This window comes from Hoplias malabaricus, chromosome 2 (assembly GCF_029633855.1).
Source record: "Hoplias malabaricus isolate fHopMal1 chromosome 2, fHopMal1.hap1, whole genome shotgun sequence".
In the NCBI taxonomy this organism is placed as follows: domain Eukaryota; kingdom Metazoa; phylum Chordata; class Actinopteri; order Characiformes; family Erythrinidae; genus Hoplias; species Hoplias malabaricus.
Genome location: NC_089801.1, coordinates 22,882,745 through 22,902,461, shown reverse-complemented (window position 1 = coordinate 22,902,461; position 19,717 = coordinate 22,882,745). Strand labels below are relative to the sequence as shown.

At 42.5% G+C, this 19,717-nt stretch overlaps 1 protein-coding gene across 3 annotated transcripts in view; it reads left to right on the top strand.

The window, feature by feature from the left end:
• The window catches only part of fam222ba (family with sequence similarity 222 member Ba), an 88,341-nt gene that overhangs the window by 51,828 nt on the left and 16,796 nt on the right, over positions 1-19,717 (top strand). For all 3 annotated transcript variants that reach the window (XM_066659643.1, XM_066659644.1, XM_066659645.1), the window contains exon 2: positions 15,196-15,331. In XM_066659643.1, the coding sequence (XP_066515740.1) occupies positions 15,250-15,331 (82 nt within the window). In that variant the 5' untranslated portion in view covers positions 15,196-15,249. The remainder of the gene's footprint in view (positions 1-15,195; positions 15,332-19,717) is intronic.

Genomic DNA, 19,717 nt, shown 5'->3' with positions numbered 1-19,717 from the left:
TAGGTAGGTATGTAAATAGTTTAATTAATTCATGTTTTAGATTTAAAACACAAACACATTTAGAGAAATTGTAATAAAATATTTCTATTATGAGTAAATATTAGTTTGTTCATTGCGCTTGTTCAGAAATGCAGTTCTGGCCAGCTATAATGTATTCACACACACACACACACACACACACACACTGAGTGACAGATACATGGCTCCAGGTCTCGGCCGACCATTCACAGCCTCAGCAAATCCTATTCAGCTCCTCTGTCCCCTGCGCCTATAGATTTATGCTGAAACCAAGCCTGAATTGATGCAAACATTTATTTACAAGGAACATTTGCCTGAGCCTGGGATTTCTCTTTCTCTCTTTCTCTCCCTCTGTCACTCGTTTCTGCTCACTCTTTCTCTATAGCTCTCTCTTTCTGCCCTGTTTTTTTTTTTGAATGAGGGAATGGCCTGGTGTTGTATTCAAGGATAACACTATTCATTCATTCTTTCTTTTCACTCTTTTGCCATCTTTCTCATAAAAGAAATCACAGTCCTGCTTTTCTGCTTTGCCCCTCTAAAAAAAAGAAAGTAATTTCACTGTATGACTTTTTTTCTGCTCCTTAGAGAATCTACACAGTAGATTATATCGAATTTCTCTCTCTCGCAGTCTCTCTCTCTCTCTCTCTTTCTCTCTCTCTCTGTCACTTTCTTTCATTCTTGCTTTATATCTCTTTGTTCAACTCTCACTTTCTTTTCTTATTGCTTTATCGCTCTGTCCTTCTCTCCCTCCCTTACACTTTTCATCTCTCATGCTTTCTTTCCTTATTGCTTTTTTTCCTCTCCTTTTTCTTTCTTGCCATATCAGTATTTCTTTTTTCTCTCTTGCTTTCTTTTATTATTTCTTACCCCCTCTTTCTCTTTCTCTTCCTCTCTTTTGTGCGTTCTCTATCCTTCTCTCTTGTTCTCACATACATGGTTCCATTATAGACCCATAACCTGAGGCTAAACATGCAATTAAATAAGAACAGCTTGCTGTACTCTCTCTCTCTCTCTCTCTCTCTCTCTCTCTCTCTCTCTCTCTCTCAAAACAACATGCAGGTCTGGTCTGTATTAATTACTGCTGCTCTTAATTGGGCTGCTAAGAGCCTGACACTAATAAAGGGAAAGAAACAGGCGTATTTACTCTGTTGTCCTTTTTTCTTTTCTTTTTTTTTTGGCTTCTCTTCCTGAAATAAATAGAGTTATGGAAGGTCTGTCTTATTATTTCTGGTCTGAAAACAGCCTTGGACTCTCTCTCCCCTCACATCTCACCATCTTTCTTGCATCCTCTCGCTCTTTTGCTCACTCACTCGCTCGCTCTTTTGACCTTTCCTCTGAAATCTGTGCATGTTTGTGTGTAATTAGCTTGTACGTATCCGTCTGCCTGGTGAGTACTGAACGCATCTTCTCCCGGGCTGTCACAACTCGAGCTCACTGCCTCATCTCAGTCTGATTAGCCTATGGGAGCAGCTTTTTCCAAACCGTGGTCCTGGAGTGCATCCTGCCCCTCCCTGTCACACCTTCATCACAGGAAATGCTCTTTTAATGCTTTCAGCTCTTTATTTGAAGGGTAGCTACCCCCTAAGACTTCTTTTTTTTTTGTTTGTTTTCATTAACAGCTGACCTGTTTTCTTTTTTAATTCCGCCTCGGCAGCACCCCTCAGGTTCAACCCTGCTGTAGGCACGGCTGACTGTAGCTCTGTACTGAAATACACAGTATGTTAATTAGTGACCTGTCCTCTTGTGTTACAGGACAGTGTCCACTTGCACTTTTGCTAAGTGCAGTCCACCATGCCACATGTCCTCCCTGCGTGAGGATTTCTCAATCATAATGAAAACTAGAGCTAAACCAGAGCTGCACCCCTCAAAATGGCCCCTCCCAGTTCAGTAAGTTATTCATAGTTCAGCCAGAGGTAGAGTTAACTGAAGTTACCCTTTGATCTGGCAGTAATATGTCCAGTGACAAAATTACTAAACGAAATGGATCTGAAAACTGTTATAGGTTTGCTTTACAAGCCCTGGATGTGTGTCTTTCTCAGTCAGTGTCATTGAAGTCCTCCCACATGCAGTGGCTATCTGGTCTCTGATGACCAATCACAGTGAGGGAGATGTCTTAAGGTTAATTTATGCTTCTGCATTGAATCAATGAGTAGTCTATGCCGTATCTTTTGTCAGTGTTTACTCTTGCGCATTGTGACTGCGTCGCTCTGCAATTACACCACCAAAATACTAGGGCTGAATCTAAAATATCTTCTTCCACCCTGTGTAGTGCACAATGTAGGTCATAAAATAACTGTTTCTTCATTTAAAGTCACAAAATATGTTGGATAATAAAACCAGTATTAATATTGAGCTTTCATTTTCATGTTTCCATGTCTAAAATTTAGTGCACGGTCTGAGTCTAGTAGTATTAGTTTCATAATCTGTGAAGTAAACTATGTTCAAAATAAGGGTTCTAACTCGTAATACATTGTGACTTTCATGTTTTAAATATGTAGGTCAGTAAAAGCAATATGTGAAAATCATGTGAACTTCAGTCTCTACTTTTTTGTGTGTGTGTTAATAAAGTAATATTATTACTCTCATTGGACAGGGTGAGTGTAAGGCAATGCTTTCCTACATTTAAACAAACTCTGTGTGTGATTGAAGACATGTGCCATCAGTGGGTGCCAATTAAAGTAAGTGACTTAATTAGAAAGGGTGTCTGGAAACTTCCGGATAAATTATTCGGATTGTTTTTCATGTTTTAAGAATTCTTGCTGAAATATGCACTGTCTAGGGGTCCCAGAGGACTGCTGTTGGAAGTGCTGAATAACACTCTCTCTCTCTCTCTCTCTCTCTCTCTCTCTCTGTTATCACTCACACCTTTCATCCTCCCTTCCATAACAGTGGGCAGATAAAGAGAGGGTCAGTCTTTTTTTTTTCAGTATGAACCAAGCTGCTTCCTTGTCATCAGTCCAGTGCATTGCCTCTACAGCATTCGCTTGGCTTAAACAGGAAAGGACAGATCCTGTCTCCGTTTATTCTGCTTGGATCCAAACAACTGGATTTATAGAGTCTCTCTCCATTAGCACGGGTGATATGCGAGCGGTTCTAGCTGAGCGCTTGGGTTCCAGCGGTATCATTTCCAGCTGTCCTGAGGTTTGCTCCAACGTCTGGATCTGGTGTAAATTCACTGGAATTAAGTGGAGTAAATCCGATTGGCGGTTCCCACCATGAACAGCACGATGAAAAAATAAATAAAAAATTCCTGCTTGCCAGTAGTATATTTCACCTCATCATGCTTGTGTGGTTATTCCATTTTCCAGAAGAAAATGACTGACCTGTATTTGAAACTCATGTCACTCCCCCATGTTCACTAAATGGGAAGTGTGATTCCAGTTCAGTGGAGCAGCGTCCAGGTGATGCTGTTGCCAGGAGATGGAGGATTGGGTTGCAGCGGCTAGTCTCAGGGTCAGGGATACGTAACTGAAATGGGATCAGGTTTTAGCGCCCAGGAGGAGGTATGAATTAACGTGCGTTATGTGTATATTAAGTTTTTTTACAATATCCATATTAGTAGCCCTTTATTTTGATATGTCGTTGTCTAAAAGTATGCAGCCTGACTGGAATATATATCAATTTAATAGCTAAGTAACTAAGGCTAAAAAGTAACTAAGGCTAAAATATTAGGGCTGGGTTCAAAATATTGAAACGTGATGAGTGTATATATAATAATGGATTTACACTAACTGTGTCTGCAGGGACCAAAAAGAGAAAAGGAACATATTCTACCATTTCCCTGCTGGTGAGCACAGTTCTAGGGTCTTATTGAAACATCTGACGTGCTTCGGTCAAAATATCTCAAGTACCAAACCAAATAGCACCATGATTCCAGCTCTGTTCAGAAAGACAGGTCTCAGCGCCTGTTCCTTTACATGAGAAAGAGCTGCAGTTCAGTTCAGCACGAGAGACTTAGGCAAAACACAGAATACTGAAATACTGAATCCCCAAATTAATGTGCACATGACCTTAAAATATGAGTTTTTCATAATATATCCCCTTAAAAGCTTTATTACTGTTTGTATATAAGGCTGATTGTCATACGGCGTTCATGAGACACTGAACACTGTTGTTAAGGTGAGTATCATCCTTGTTATTGAGTACCTAAGGTAGTCTCACTTTCATAGATGTTGTTTGTTATGAGTTACTAGCTGGTAGTCTGCTGTGATTAGTGCTCACCCATGCACATGCTTGCGTGTTTTTAAAGCTGCTTCATTGTTAAAGCTGTTAAAGGTTAAACAGATGGTTTTACTGTGATGCGTTTGATTTGTGGAACAACACTTCACAGCCTTGAAACACATACATATACGCCCACGATGTGACCACTGCCTCAAAATCTCTTGTCTCTGTGGCTACAAGTCTCTGCACACCTCTGCACGTCCATTACACCACCTACTATCATGGGTCTCACTAAGAAGTGTTTTTATTTTGTTGTTACTGTTTTCTTATATTGGCTACCTTGTAAAAACCTAATATTTTCACCTACGCCTCCTCACTCACACCCAGATATGCTGAGTAGTAATAGGGAGAATAGAGCCTCTGTCCTTGCTACTCCGAGTTGACGACTGATGAAACTGCACTGTGGAACTTTTGGAGGAGTGTAGGATACTACCACACCACTTCCTCCTCCTTCTGGATTTCAGGAGAGTGATGTAAAATCAATTACACTCTGCAACTGTAGGGGGAGCCCAGGAGCAAAAATACCAAATCTGACATAGTGTTCAGTTCAAAATCCTTCTTCTCACTTACAAAGCCCTTAATAATCCAGCTCCTTCCTAAGCGCACTGTCAGATATTCTTCACTATTCTTGTACTTTTTTTACTGTATGGTACCTAAACTACTTGGCTTGGCTCTAGGGGTGGGCGATATGGCCCTAAAATGATATCACAATATTTCAGGGGGTTTTGGCAATAACGATATTCTTGGCAATATGAAACACTTAAAACTAATTAATTTCAAGAACATACTATTGCAATAAAATAAATTATATTAATGTAATAATACATTTAATTTATTATTTAAAGTATATTAATTATATTTTATTTTAGTTCAAAAACAAGTCAGAATATCACGATATAGATTTTTTTTTATTATTATTTATATATATTTTTGGAGATATTATTATTGCACACTCAGAATTTTTTGTTTGTTCTTCCATTTATATTTCCATTCTACGAGAAGAAATGCAGACCTCCAGTACAAACTCACTGTTTATAAATTATCCAAGCTACAGCAGCGATCATGTTTATTTTTACCAAATCGGCAGCTCATAAAATTACACCATGGTCTTTTAAAGAGGTTCAAACGACCTTCGGATCGGTGGCTGACAAAACTCCACAGATCTGTCTGAGTTTGGAGGCGGAGCTTTGTTCAGCCCCAAACAAAACAACATGCAGAATCACACTGAGTAAACAATGCTTACCATTACCACAGCCACTGCTGCGGTTTCCAAAGCCCACTGTTCCCATTTTATGATGTCACCAGCTACATTTCTGGGAGGTAGTCGTTGTAGTGGAAAACTAACCAGGCACCAGGTGCCAAAAAGCGAGTAGAGCCAAGTTGAGTAGGTAGCATAGTGTGGAAAAGCACCATTTGTGACCCAGCCTTCTCCAGACTTGCTTCACGCCTCTGGAACTCTCTCCCACCACAATTTCAGCAGTAAACCACAATTATTTCCTCTTGAATACAACTTCTTTTTCTCCGGACATTTATTGTAACCCATTTATTCTTGTTCTTATACTGTCATCCATATCACCACTGTCTAAATAGCAATTTACAGAAGAAAGAAAAACCATTCTTCAATTTCAACAGAAGTCAATTCAGAAAGATTTTATTCCAACATTTCTATTGGTCCATTCTTCATGAAATTTTCACACGATGTGAAGGAAGGCTGCTGTGTTCAAAGAAGTAAACTAAAAATTAACATGTTTTTAACTGGGCAGCGTTGATTTGTCTGATATTTTGCTAAAAAAAATCCTAAAAAAGTTAAACAAGCCACATGTGCACCACCATGTCTGTGTCCACGACGGCTTAAAAAAAGGAGTGCAGTTTAGAGCTTTATTCTAAAGGGTGTCTACAGGGTTTTGTACAAACACAGTTCTCACAAATAAAAGTGGTCCAGTGAAAGACTTCCCGCTTTTCATGATGGTATAAATTGACAGTGACTATCCGGGAGCGCCTGCCTTTTGTACTCTTCACGCCTACACCGTATTTGATTGGGCGCTAGTGGTGGGTATTGATTTGTTGTTCAGATTCCTGTTGTTGCTTGGCCACACTGGCACTGGCTTAGAGTGAGATCTGATTCAGGGGGAATCTTGTTTTGTGCATCCTTTCTATTTTATCCTGGTCTCCATCTTTCCATCTATCTCGCTTTCTTTTTGTCAATCTCTCTCTCTCTCTCTCTCTCTCTCTCTCTCTCTCTCTCTCTCTCTCTCTCGCTCTCTCTCTTTAGTCTTTAAAGCGACACTGACATAACAGCATTATTACCAACAGCGTGACCTTTGAGCAGCCTCCTCCAGTTTGCATCTATCACACGCAGACGTCCTGTCTGTTTATGTGATTGTGTCTAGATACGGCCTGTTTGGCTATTACGCTTTATCTTCTTTGGGTGACCGTATTCATTTATTGGCATCCAGGCTGAAAGAGAGCAAGACGGCGTGCTCGAGAGAGAGAGAGCAAGCGCGAAAGAGATATTATGTCTTATTGGAAAACCTGGCAGCTTTAATAGGGTGTCTTTATTTCTCATTATCGTCCTCATGAAGCATCCGTCCTCTTTCAGCAGCTCTATTCCTGTAACCCGATATCGCAAACTCTTCTCTTTTTCTTTCCTCCTTCTCACCCTCCCTTCCCTTCCCGCTCTCCCCCTCTCTTAATCCTTGTCATACTTGTTCAGGAAAAGCGTTGGCACTTTCATAGATTAAACAAGCCTCTGAGAAGGAAGGGGGGAAAAAAGGAAAAAGCGGCACACGCACCTCCAAATCCTTCAGGAAGGAGAAGGAACACGTCAGGCCAATTAGAGCTAATGCGTGGTGACGCGGGGAATCGAGGGCAAGGGATTGGTGCCATATGGCAGAGCAAGCCTCACATCAAGGAGGAAGCAGAGCTGCAGGGGGGTGATGGGCGAGGACAGTGGGAATAGGTGAGTGATACGGACTCAGCACAGAGAGAGAGAGAGAGAGAGTTGAAGACATGGAATAGGGGTAGACAGAAAGAAAGAGCAAAGAGAGGGAGTCAGAGTGAAAGGGATTTATAAAAGGATGGAGAGAAGGAGAGGTGCACTTTTAAAAAGAAACGTGCTACAAAAGGTTCTTTGAGTCATGCCTTAAAGAGCCACTTTTGGTTCCATACAGAACCATTTTTGCTGTTTAAATAAGTGAAGAACCTCAAGATCAAGTGATGGATTTTTAAACCTTTCAAAGATTCTTCACACACACATCTCTTTTATGGAACCAAAAGTGGTTCTTCTATGGCATCTGCATGTTTTTTAAATATATAAGAGAAAAGTGATTTAAAAAAAAGGGAGAGAGAAAGAGGTATAAAGATGGAAAATAAAGGACGAAAAGCATATGGATGGAGGGAGGAAAAGGGACAGGAAGAAGGATGGAGAGAGAGGAGGAGGGGCAGAGCGGATGGGAGAAGGGGAGGAATGGAGAGAGGGTACAAGAAGACGAACTAGAGACATGGGCTGGGAGTTAAAGGAAAAGACAGATGGAGAGTGAAAAGGCGATGGAAGGAATAAAAAAGAAAAAGAGGGAGAGGGATGGTGTGAGAGGGAGGGAGATACATTGGGAGAGAAAGTAAGGATAAGTGGGATGAAACAAGAAAGGGAAAGGGAGAGGAAAGAAAAGGAAAGATAGAGAGAGGGGAGGATTGACAAGTGAGCTCTAAAGCCTTGGGCTTATCTTGGTGTGTTGTGGTCTCAGTGGCAAGTCATGGCGAGAGACATGCATCATAACGAGAGAGAGAGAGAGAGAGAGAGAGACTATGCTATGAAGATGTCTGTACAAGATTGCATTTTTGTTTGATGACCTTTATTCCAGCTTGATATTTGAATTGTGGCACAGAAAACTACTTTACCAAAAATAAATCATTTAAGGTGGAATGGTAGAAATTAGAGGCTCCAACTTAGGAGTTAGTTTTGATGGTTGGGATGGTACCAGTAACAGACTGATCCACGTTTTTTCAGTTCCGAACCGAACCAGATACTCAACTGCCGATACGGATACAGATCCTGTTGCAGCTCATTTTACTTGAATATTATCATTATTGTCATTGCTTTTGTGTCCAAGGTCACATAAAGCCGCTGAAATAAGTCACACAGCACTTACTATTATCACAACAATAAATAAATACACGGGTGGCACGGTGGAGCAGCAGGTAGTGTTGCAGTCACACAACTCCAGGGACCTGGAGATTGTGGGTTCGATTCCCGCTCCGGGTGACTGTCTGTGAGGAGTGTGGTGTGTTCTCCCTGTGTCTGGGTGGGTTTCCTCCGGGTGACTGTCTGTGAGGAGTGTGGTGTGTTCTCCCTGTGTCTGGGTGGGTTTCCTCCGGGTGACTGTCTGTGAGGAGTGTGGTGTGTTCTCCCTGTGTCTGGGTGGGTTTCCTCCGGGTGACTGTCTGTGAGGAGTGTGGTGTGTTCTCCCTGTGTCTGCGTGAGTTTCCTCCAGAAAACATCTACATACACACATCTAAAAATTGAGGCAAAACGTTCTTTCTCGCCATGTTCTTTCTCGCTCTTTTTTCTCTGTTTTATATTCTCTTCTTTTTTCTCACTCTTAATTTTCTCATTTTGTCTCATTTACTCACATGATTTTCCAAAGGCTCACTTTTCATTGGGTCTCCGCATTGTAGAACATTTTCAGAAACCTGTGACGTCAATATCGAACCCAATACTGGTATAGGATCGTGTTGGGCCCATCTCGAGTATCGGCACATATGAAGATAAGGTATCGGTATCAGAAATTGAAAAGGCAGTATTGGTGCTTCCGAATAACTTTGTAACCAAAGCTTTAGCAGCACAAATGTACCCTAATCACTTGTGCTACTAAAGTCACCTAACTGAATGAGAGAGAGAAAGTGTGTTAAAGATAGCATTAGAGGTAAAGAAAAAAAAGCAAAAAGATCAAAGAGGGCGAAAAAGATGGTGAACTTCCCACATCATTCTTTGACTCTTTCCTTTCATCCTCTCTCCTCAGGTGCCCTTTCTCCCTCTCTTCTCTGTCTCTCTCTCCCTCTGTCTCTCAAGTGTGTGGTCCTCTGTCTGCTTTCTCTCAGGGTTGTGTGTGCGTGCGTGTGTGTGTGTCAGCAGCTTCATTAGTGCTTGTTTTCACCCTCACCAGGAGGATTTAAATGAGCCATCGCTCTGACCTTTAGACATCTCTCTCTCTCTCTCTCTCTCACTCTCCTCTCTCTTTCTCTCACTCGCCTATCTCTTTCTCTCTCACTCGCCTCTCTCTTTCTCTCTCACTCGCCTCTCTCTGTCTCTCTCTCTCTCTCTCTCTCTCTCTCTCTCTCTCTCTCTCTCTCTCTCTCTCTCCCCCTCCCTCCCTCCCTTCACTAAGTTCAGGTCGGCTGCTCTAAGCCCTCTGATGGCGGGGTACGGCCCTGTCAAGGTTGTTTGTTGGATAATTGCCTCTCGTGTGAGCTGTTTGTCTCCTTTTATTTATTCCAGCCCTTATTTCCTGCGCACCACGCCTCAAGAGGTGACGGAGCACACGGCTGTTTGAAAAAAGGTGGTGGTGGGGGGTATTGGTGGCGGTGAGGGGAGTGTGAGGGGGGAGGTGAAGTGAGAGAATGTGTCTGGTAGACACAAATGACCAGCCATTAGCGTGCCACCGCTGCTTTTGTTCCTTAGGCAAAGCGTGTCTGCTGCTGTGAATACTGTAATTGAATTGACTGGAGCTGAAGCTGAACACCAATGTGGGCCTCCTTTATCAACATTAAAGCCAGGAAAAACCATGCGGGTCCGGGTTTGGCACGGTGTATCTGCTCCAACAGCAGAAGAGCACCAGATCTGTCATTCTGTACGACCAATATCACAGCTATCATTTTTATAAAACCTCTGTTGTCAGTGTTTGTCATAATTTAACTAATTAAAATTAAGGGTCTTTTATTCTGGCAAGAAATCTAGAGTAAATGCTACTAATTGTTTCTGGCTTCAGAAAAACAGACTTACTACCAAACCGTTGTGCTGGTAAGTTTGTTGCTGCTTATTGGTCCATACTCAGTTACTAAATTCTGCATTATTCATTCATTCATTCATTCATTATCTGTAACCCTTATCCAGTCCAGGGTCGTGGGGGGTCCAGAGCCTACTTGGAATCATTGGACGCAAGGCGGGAATACACCCTGGAGGGGGCGCCAGTCCTTCACAGGGCAACACAGACACACACATATTCACTCTCACACTCACGGACACTTTCTGAGTCGCCAATCCACCTACCAATGTGTGTTTTTGGACTGTGGGAGGAAACCAGAGCACCCGGAGAAAACCCATGCGGACACAGGGAGAACTCACCAACTCCTCACAGACAGTCACCCGGAGCGGGAATCGAACCCACAACCTCCAGGTCCCTGGAGCTGTGTGACTGCGACACTACCTGCTGCGCCACCATGCCGCCAATTCTGCATTATGTTACATTAAAAAGTGTAATAGATAAAAATGAAGTGGCTACAATCAAAATTTGAATTCATTTTTGAAATTGCGTTCTTCCAAACTGTGATAACAACATAAAATAATCGATTGGCCCTACCCAAAATCTAAGCTGGTTGTTGGCTGATAGCCAACAGAAATAACTCTCTGTAAATCTTTAAGCTACAGATATAGATTCAGATCCAGTGTCACTCTTACCAACAATTCAGAAGTCAAATGTAGGTTCAGTGATTGTTGTGCAGAGGAAATAACATGGCAATATTTGCATTGTACACAGGAACGCTCCAGAAGATCAGATTCAGTAAGTTCCTCTACAGTGAAACAGTTCAGATCAAACCAAGTCTTGAGGGACAACTTTGTGTTTAACTTTCTGAATTAGGAGAAACTGTGGAAATGCCTGGAATGGGACTTTTTGAAATCCAAAAGTCAACGTATGCTTCTGCAGCAAATCTACACTGTAAGCTGCAAGGTCCATTCGTAGGTCCAGCGTAGCTGCGTATCTTATAGCGTCTCCTGACTCCCACCTCCCCACAGATGGTACTACGTGTCAACAGAGACCTCAACAGCTGTGATTGGTCCACAGTTGGATGAATATCAAGAGGATCAAGATAAAGAGAGATAACTGAGGAAGTCTATAAATATAAACTCCACACTCTTTTCCACACTACAGAGACTCACTGCCAGACAGCAGTAAATTCCAGGCGAGAGATTTCCTCAGACATCAGTTTGGACGTCATGGAAAGAATGAAAATGTGGAAGAACTTGAGGGAAATATATGGCGCCTCTGAAAATATTCACTAAAATGACTGAGGACCCAGGTGGAGAAAAAGTGCCAGCATTGTATTTGTTCCTGTCCTGGCCCTGAATGTAAACAATGCTCTGTTCTAATTAGAGTCCCATTCTCCACAGAGGGCACTTCGCAGATAAAAAAAATCTAAAGCTACTATATCATTACATTGTGCACTACATAGGGTGGAGGAAGATATTTGTGATTCAGCCCCAGTGGTTTTGGGGTGTAATTGCAGACCGACGCAGACACACCAACGCAAAAGTATAAACACTCACAACTGCATGGGGCACAGGCTATGGCACAGATTCTGCATTGATTAATTGAAATTTTGGCCTTGTTTTCTGTGACGTAAAAAAGCCAAGATGGCTTACAAACACGCATACTGTCTCTCTCTCTCTCTCTCTCTCTCTCTCTCTCTCTCTCACACACACACACACACTCCTGAGTTCACCTTCACTAATTGCTGAAATGCTCCTTTTTTCCGGGTCTATGCTCAGAAGTGGCCTTTTTTTGCCAAAGTCGTTTAAAGCCAAAGTCACACAAGGCCACTTGGCCCAGGTTGATGTTTTTTGTTGCTTACTTGCAGCTAAGTTGCACTTCTTTCGCTGTGGGTGTCACCTCTATAGAATTGCTTGCGGAATGGAAATAAAAGTTCTCTTTCATGTGACTGTGTGTGTGTTTGTGTGTGTGTTTTTTTTTGTGTGTGCCGTTTCCAATCATTGGGCTGGAAAATGACACATGACTCAACTAAAGATTTGTTGACCTTAAACAGGACGCGAGGCTGCGATGCGAGTGCACTGCTTTGCTAATCATTTTCACAGGGAAACGCTCGAGGACATATAGAGCTCTGATCATCTTTTTTTTTTCCTGGAAGTCTTTCTGTTAAAAGCAGGGGTCACTGGCTATCACAGAAACCATGTGAAACCAGAAATGGCATTTCTTCCAGTGCTGTTTCCAACAGTGTTTTGACTCCAGAACCCTGAATAAGGAGGTCTAAGAAGATGGATGTGTGAGGCCAGTGTTTCAAGAAGCCGTGGCCTCTGCCTAAGTGTGACGGTTTTGAACATATCCACATTATTAACTGTCTAAGAAGCTTTAATCAGTGTAAGATTTTGAGATCTGATGGTATCTTGTCATGTGCTTCTTTTTGAGAGATGTTTGTGGTGTTTTACTTGTGTTTGAATGTGAGTTTCCCGTTATTTAGTTCCTTTAAGATTTAAAAATCTCAAGGTCTGGCCAAAGGGAATTTTGAGTGGCTTCTACGATTTTGTGGAGACATTTCTTCTGAAAAGAATGGTATTTACAGATAGTTTGTCTCCCATTTGCTGCCGCAATAGCCTCTACTCATTATTTTTTTTTTGCTGCAGGGACTAGATGGCATTCAGTCACAAGAGTGTTACTGATGTTAGATGATTAAGATTTGGATGACTAAAACACTCCAGAGAGCACGTTCACTGCTTCACAGCCCATTGCTGAGGGGTTTTATAGTCCTAGACAATTTGCATTGGTCTTTATGACCTTAGGCCCATGTGCAGGTGTTCTAGGTAATTTATTTATTTTTATTTGTCAATGCTTTTTATAGTGAAAATACAAACAGTGGATGCAGTTAAACCACAGTCAGCAATGTGTACACCTTTAAGTACCTGAATTCCCCAGTTAGAAGTCTACAAACTTTTGGACATACTGTATCCGTTATATCAGGCTAAAGGTGCCAGTATGTGATAATTTTAGATTTTAATGTTATACACCTCTTGTCTTAATTAAATGCTACTGATATGATTATTTCAACGATTTATAATATCCTTAAGGTTAAGATTAATCCCGCTGTGTCCAGACATTTGACCGGTGCTAGACTATGAGGCATGGTGGACAGATGAGCAGAAGGAAGTGTAGAAGAATGTGGGAGGGATGGAGGGATTTGGAGCGAGGAATGCTCTGAGAGAGGATGAGAGAGAGAGAGGTGGAATTACTCTGGCCGTCTGGCCCCCAGGCCCTGGCTCTCCTTGCTGTCCATGGCCCGTTTGATGTTTAATTAAAGTTTAGATTGGGTATCAAATGTGGCCTGACCTGCCGCGGGTGGGGGCGAGCGAGGTTGGGAATTGAAAGGTGAGAGAGTGACCCGTCTCTGATCCAGTGAGCAGAGCGGGCAGGATTAGGCTCTATCTGCATGGAGCACACGGCCGGCCCCTCAGCACACTCGCTCCCAGCTCGGCCCGGCTGATTGAACCTGTGTGAGAGAGTGTGTCCAGTTAGACTGGTGGTCTGTGCAGTTTTTGGACAGGCATCACCTCAGCCCTGTCTAGCATATTAAACAAAAATTGCAGCTAGTATAATGTACATACAAAAGGTGTGCCACCGGAACAACAAGGCGAGTGGTCATTTGACCCACTATTTTTAGATGTACTTGGATGATGCCCAACAGAGCCGCTCCTATCACTGCTCTTTAGACACTAACAGGCCAATAGTCTGAACTAAGTCTTGGGTACACTACACGGATTTTGAAGGCAGGGCAGATTATAAACAGACTGGGGTCTCACACTACACAATAGTTTTTTGCTGTGTATTTTTATGGAGACTGGATAAATGTCAGGCACTACATGACTGGTGTTAACACACAACACATCCCCAAACTCCCGAACCAAGAGACTGCGGTTCTTGTTTGGTTGTGGTTATTGTTTGAGATGCTTTTTGTGTAGATGGCGAAAACAAGAAAAATAAAAAAAAATTAATGTTTGATTGGTTGATAGATGAAGAAACATGTTCAGCATGGTTTCTACACACAATAAAAGGGAGCTGGAGATGAGTAATATAGCACATATTTGAAGCTACATTCCACCTTAAATGGTTCAGAAACATCAGCAGTTGTGCTCACCACAGTCCTGTGCCAAATTAGACTAAAGTCGGAATAAAGGCTTGTTCTGTGGCACTTTGTGTTATTTCTGTTACAGGTAATACGTGTTATTTGGGACATGTTCCTCTAGCACTCTTGTAGTTTTCTATAGTTTTACCATTTAATACGTCCTCCACCGAACACATCTGTGTTTACTTTCTCTGCTCTGTTCTCATTGGGTGTTGACGGGACTCGTTCAGAACTGCAGGATTACGTCCAAAGTCAGGTTGAAGAAATCAAACGTTTGATATGCTGCAACTGGTCTGAAACGTGATCTGGAGGCAAAACATCGGAGGCTGACCTCTTGACACTACTCAACATATCCTCCAACTAACCTCCAACCGCACCAGAGTCTACAGACTGGAAATCAGGCTTAAAATCAGGATAAAAGTCATGTAGTGTAACCCCAGCTTCAGAGGCATAACCAATTAAAACCTTGATTTCGGTTTGGGGGCGGGACATCGTAGGCACTTTTCTAAAACTGCGCAGCTGCAACTTCAGTGAGAGGACTGTAGCTGCTCACACTAATCTCCATTCTGGTAAAAGTTGTAAATGTAAAGCCCACACTAATGGTCACGGTTCATGTTGGGACATGTTATATTTGCTAAACGTCTGGTCTGGAACATTTCTTACTGCTGCTAGGAGACAGTTTACAGGTTGAAATCTGAATGGCTTTTATCGTTTTAAGGGGAATGCCAGATTTTTAAAAATTCCAGCAGAATTCAATCACTGAGTAAACAGATAAACTGCATATTAATTATAATTTTTCTAATACCTCTCTCTCTTTTTTTTTCTCCGCAGTGTGAGGAGCGTGTGTCCCATGTTGCACTAGGTGTGTGTGGGTGTGTGTGTGAGATGCTGGCCTGTTTGCCAGGGCCAGGTGACCTCTCCCTCCAGCTTCTTCCCCACTCGCAGATGAACACTGGACTTCAGAAATGTGAGTAACACTCCCCTCTGATCTGCTCTCAAGCCACAGCAAAGGCTTCAATTATCAGTTTTGCGCTAAATTACACAGACACCCATCGTCCTACTCTGTCAGCATGGGATCAGTAAAAAATAAGTGTACCATGATCAAAAGCCTGGTGATAAAAACAAGTTCCTGTGTATATAAGGACTGGACTGAGACCTGCTGTGAATTAGGTTTTTTTTTTTTTTTTTCTTGTAGCTCGGATCAGATTTGGCTGTTGACGATTCACACATGTACGTGAGCTGTTTCCTTTATGCAGCTCCATCACAAATGAGTCCCTAAGCCCTGTGTAGTACACAAAGTAGGTCCTTCCAAACCCAAATATTGTGCAATATGTCTAACCTAAATATAATTATATTTAGCTGTCGCCTGCACGACTGTCGCCTGTTACTTTTCTAACGTTCATTGAATTATTTTGGTGCTGAAACCATAGTTTCTTCACCCACGCAGTGTACTATGTAGGGAGCACAGAGGCATTTGAGACAGCCCACATGTCACTGCCTGTGCTGGCTGATGATGGCAGCATGAAACTCATGAAATCCGATCTGACCGTTCACATTTATATCGCATGCCCTCAAATCTGATACGTATCCAATCAAGGACTCAAGTCTGACTTGAAAAGATCAGGTTTGACATGTTCCCACAGCCTTGTAAGAACCACATATGGTTAATATTAAGGCAAAAAAAATCAGATTTGAGTCACTTCAGCCTGGTAATGTGAATGGAGCTCAAGTAACTCTGTAAAGCTGACATTTCTTTGCAAAATTTAAGCTAGCATGATTGGAATTAGTTTGTTATGCCATATTACCCTGTTCATTTGTAGATACCTAGAGGTTGTGGGTTCAAGTCCCGCTCCGGGTGACTGACTGTGAGGAGTGTGGTGTGTTCTCCCTGTGTCTGTGTGGGTTTCCTCCGGGTGACTGTCTGTGAGGAGTGTAGTGTGTTCTCCCTGTGTCTGTGTGGGTTTCCTCCGGGTGACTGACTGTGAGGAGTGTGGTGTGTTCTCCCTGTGTCTGCATGGGTTTCTTCCGGTTTCCTCCTACAGTCCAAAAACACACGTTGGTAGGTGGATTGGTGACTCAAAAGTGTCCGTAGGTGTGAATGTGTGAGTGTGTGTCGCTCTGTGAAGGACTGGTGCCCCCTCCAGGGTGTATTCCTGCCTTGCGCTCAGTGTTTCCGGGTAGGCTCTGGACCCACCGTGACCCTGATCTGGATAAGCGCTTACAGATAATGCATGAATGAATGAAAGTACTCCATAAAACAAACATATAAGTCACTCACTTGCAAAAAATATATAAAATGATAATAATAAGTGGTAATGAACTTCAGAACTGATATGTATCTGGACCCAGATGAGATTTTCTTTTACTTTTCCAATCCAGCAGCTGCAAAGTTTTCTCAAAGCATAATTAGCTCAAATTATGATCAGAATTATAGTAGATTATTGATATTGATCGTGACCGCTCTAATTAGCAGCAGTAGCTGTACTGTTATAACCATCAGTATCAGAACTTACTCAAAGCACGAGATGGTACAGCTTTATGAACGGAGGTGTCTTCCACAGAGAGGCTAATTTGTGGCTCTGTGCACTCTAATGTCAGGACAGATATCTCCTGTTGGTCACACTGAAGCTTAATGTGGTCAGATAAGAGCAGAGGAAGTCAATTAAGGACAGTAGCCTATTTTCCGCACCTGTGTGACCTCACAGTGGCTCTGACAGAAAGGCCTCAGGTTTATGTGTGCGCCAGTGTGAATGACACCCCTGAGTGACAGCCAATGCCCAATAAGCACTGCTTTTCACCACGCACCTGTCAGCCTCGCCCACACACACACACTCACACACACACACACACACACACACACACACACACACACACACACACACAGAGCCACCGGTGTGAAACCCTGCTGCCCATGCAGCCTGTCCTTTTCAATTATGTGGGGCGCTCAGTGAAATTAGCCGCTGTTGTTCGGAGGCGCAGCAGGAGAGTAGCAAACATCAACTTCAACCTCCCTCATCTCCATCACTTTCATCACCTCCATCTCCTCCGCACTCTCTCTCTCACACACACACACACACACAGCACCTGCTACTACTCTCTCTCTCTCTAACTGTCTCCCTCCCCCTCTGTGTTCTAACAAAACTTTGTCTTTCGTTCTCAACATCTTTTCTTTCTTTCTTTCTTTCTTTCTTAATTTCTTCAGTTCTTTATTTTTTATCGCTTTCTTTCTCTCTTTTGTTTGTTCTCATTATTTCTTTGTTCTTTCCCTTAATCCTTGCTCATTTTCTCTCATATTATCGCTATAGTTCCTTCTTCCATTCTTTCTCCACTCTCCCTTTCTCTCTGTGTTCTTTCAGTGGTGGACAAATGTGGGCGGTTGGTGTGTTGTCAGACGGGACATGACACAAGATTGGCAGGAGAGCTATTTAGCGAGGAAATGTCAGGGGCCATTTTGTTTAGTCAACACAGAGAGAGAGAGAGAGAGAGAGAGGGAGAGAGAGTGAAATATATTTCTTCTTTATATTTCCTTTTTTCACTCTTGCTCTTTACGTCTCTTCCTCTCTCTGTCCTTCTTTCTCTCTCTCTTCCTCCTCAATCTGCACCCCCCCTCTGTCTGTCTGTCTCTCTCTGTCCCCTGCAGAGTGTGTTCTCGGGGGAGGTAGGCTGGTGATAATGAGGACTCAGTCTCGTTAGGTTGACAAAAACCCGGTTAGACAGAGAGACAGAGAGTCAACAGCAGCGGAGAGATATCACTCTCCTCTCACAGGGGAGTGCGGAGGAGATGGAGGGGACAGAGGGGATGAGAACAGGGGGAAAAGAAAAAGGAAAAAAAGAGCATCAGCTCTGGGAACATGAGCCGGGAGCTCCGTAAGTGTTCAGAACAGATAGCGCTGGGGATACGGGGTTAAAAATAATAACTATAATAAAAATAATAATTATTCTGTGTTGTTCTTCTAAAATCAAGTGTCCCCTTTTTTTGACCATTAGTGAGGTCAGGTGCTGATGACCGATCGTTAGTTTGGGCTCTCCAGTGCGTCCTGGAGGTACGAAATGAAACTCCATCTGTGTAGAAAACAGTACTAAAGAGATTTATACCGTTCTATTGGTCCTGGTGACTTTAGATTCATGTGCAGCTGCTTCACACAAATGTATGGATATATAGTACATACTATGGTTTATGATTCATTACTGCGCAAGCTCTTATCACGATTGGAGTAAGGCATTTAATTAACTCTGTAATTTTTTTTTTTTCTCTATATTTTAAGAGTGGAAAAAATAATATAATATAGTCGCTGTCCAATTAAAAACAGGTATCTCCATGTTTGACCCTTTTTACTACATCATATGAACACAGAAGCTGTCCTTCAGACTGTGAAAATTTCATGTGGAATGGACCAATAGAAATGCTCCAAAATGACTGAACAAAATCCTTTTCCATTGACTTCCACTGAATATTTTGGAGGTTTATTTCTTCTGTAAAGTTACTGTTTTTGGAGATTTACATTCATTAATATTTTTCGGATGTTGAATGTGTTTTCCTGTTAAATTATTACATTTGACATGAAGTTGGACGCTGATAGCTTCTTAGTGGATGTCACTGAACAGGATTGTGCTGCTCTCTTCATATCGTAACTCGCCTTATTGACACTATATTATTTTTATTTCATTCTGTAGTCTTTTAAAGCTGGGGAGTCACTCTCGTTTTGACTGATATTGGTGTTGAGTTGTATAGCATTGGAGGAACAGTGTGTGTTGTTTTTTTTATGTGACTGGTCCTGGGTGGGTGGTCTTTGGGGGGTGGGTGGAGGAGGAGGGGTGGGGGGCACAACATTTCCAGTCTCCCACAGAGAGACAGAGATCTCTAGAGGCTTCACTTACAGCAGAACAACAGCAAAAAGTCTGAAGATGACCCACTTCTTTTTCTTTCTCTTTCTCTTTCTCACTCTCTCTCTCTCTCTCTCTCTCTCTCTCTCTCTCTCTCTCTCAGCTATTATTTTAGTTTTTCCTCTTCTCCAATCAATGGCTGTCTCTCTTTCACTCAGTTTTTTCACTCACTCACTTTCTTTCACTTTTCTCTATTTTCTCTTGCATTTTTTTCTATCATCCACTTTCTCAATCTTTCTTCACTTTCCCTTGTGCTCTCTCTCTCTCTCTCTCTCTCTCTCTCTCACTCCCTCCCCCTCCGTCCCCCTCACTCTCCCCTTCATCAGTGGTGTGATTTGAGAATAGCAGTAATCAGTCTAGCCCCAGGAGCCCCCATTACTGACACACAGGGCTGTTCCTCATTGTCGCTCGCTCTCCCTCTCCTGTCTCTCTCTCTCTCTCTCTCTCTCTCTCTCTCTCTCTCTTTCTC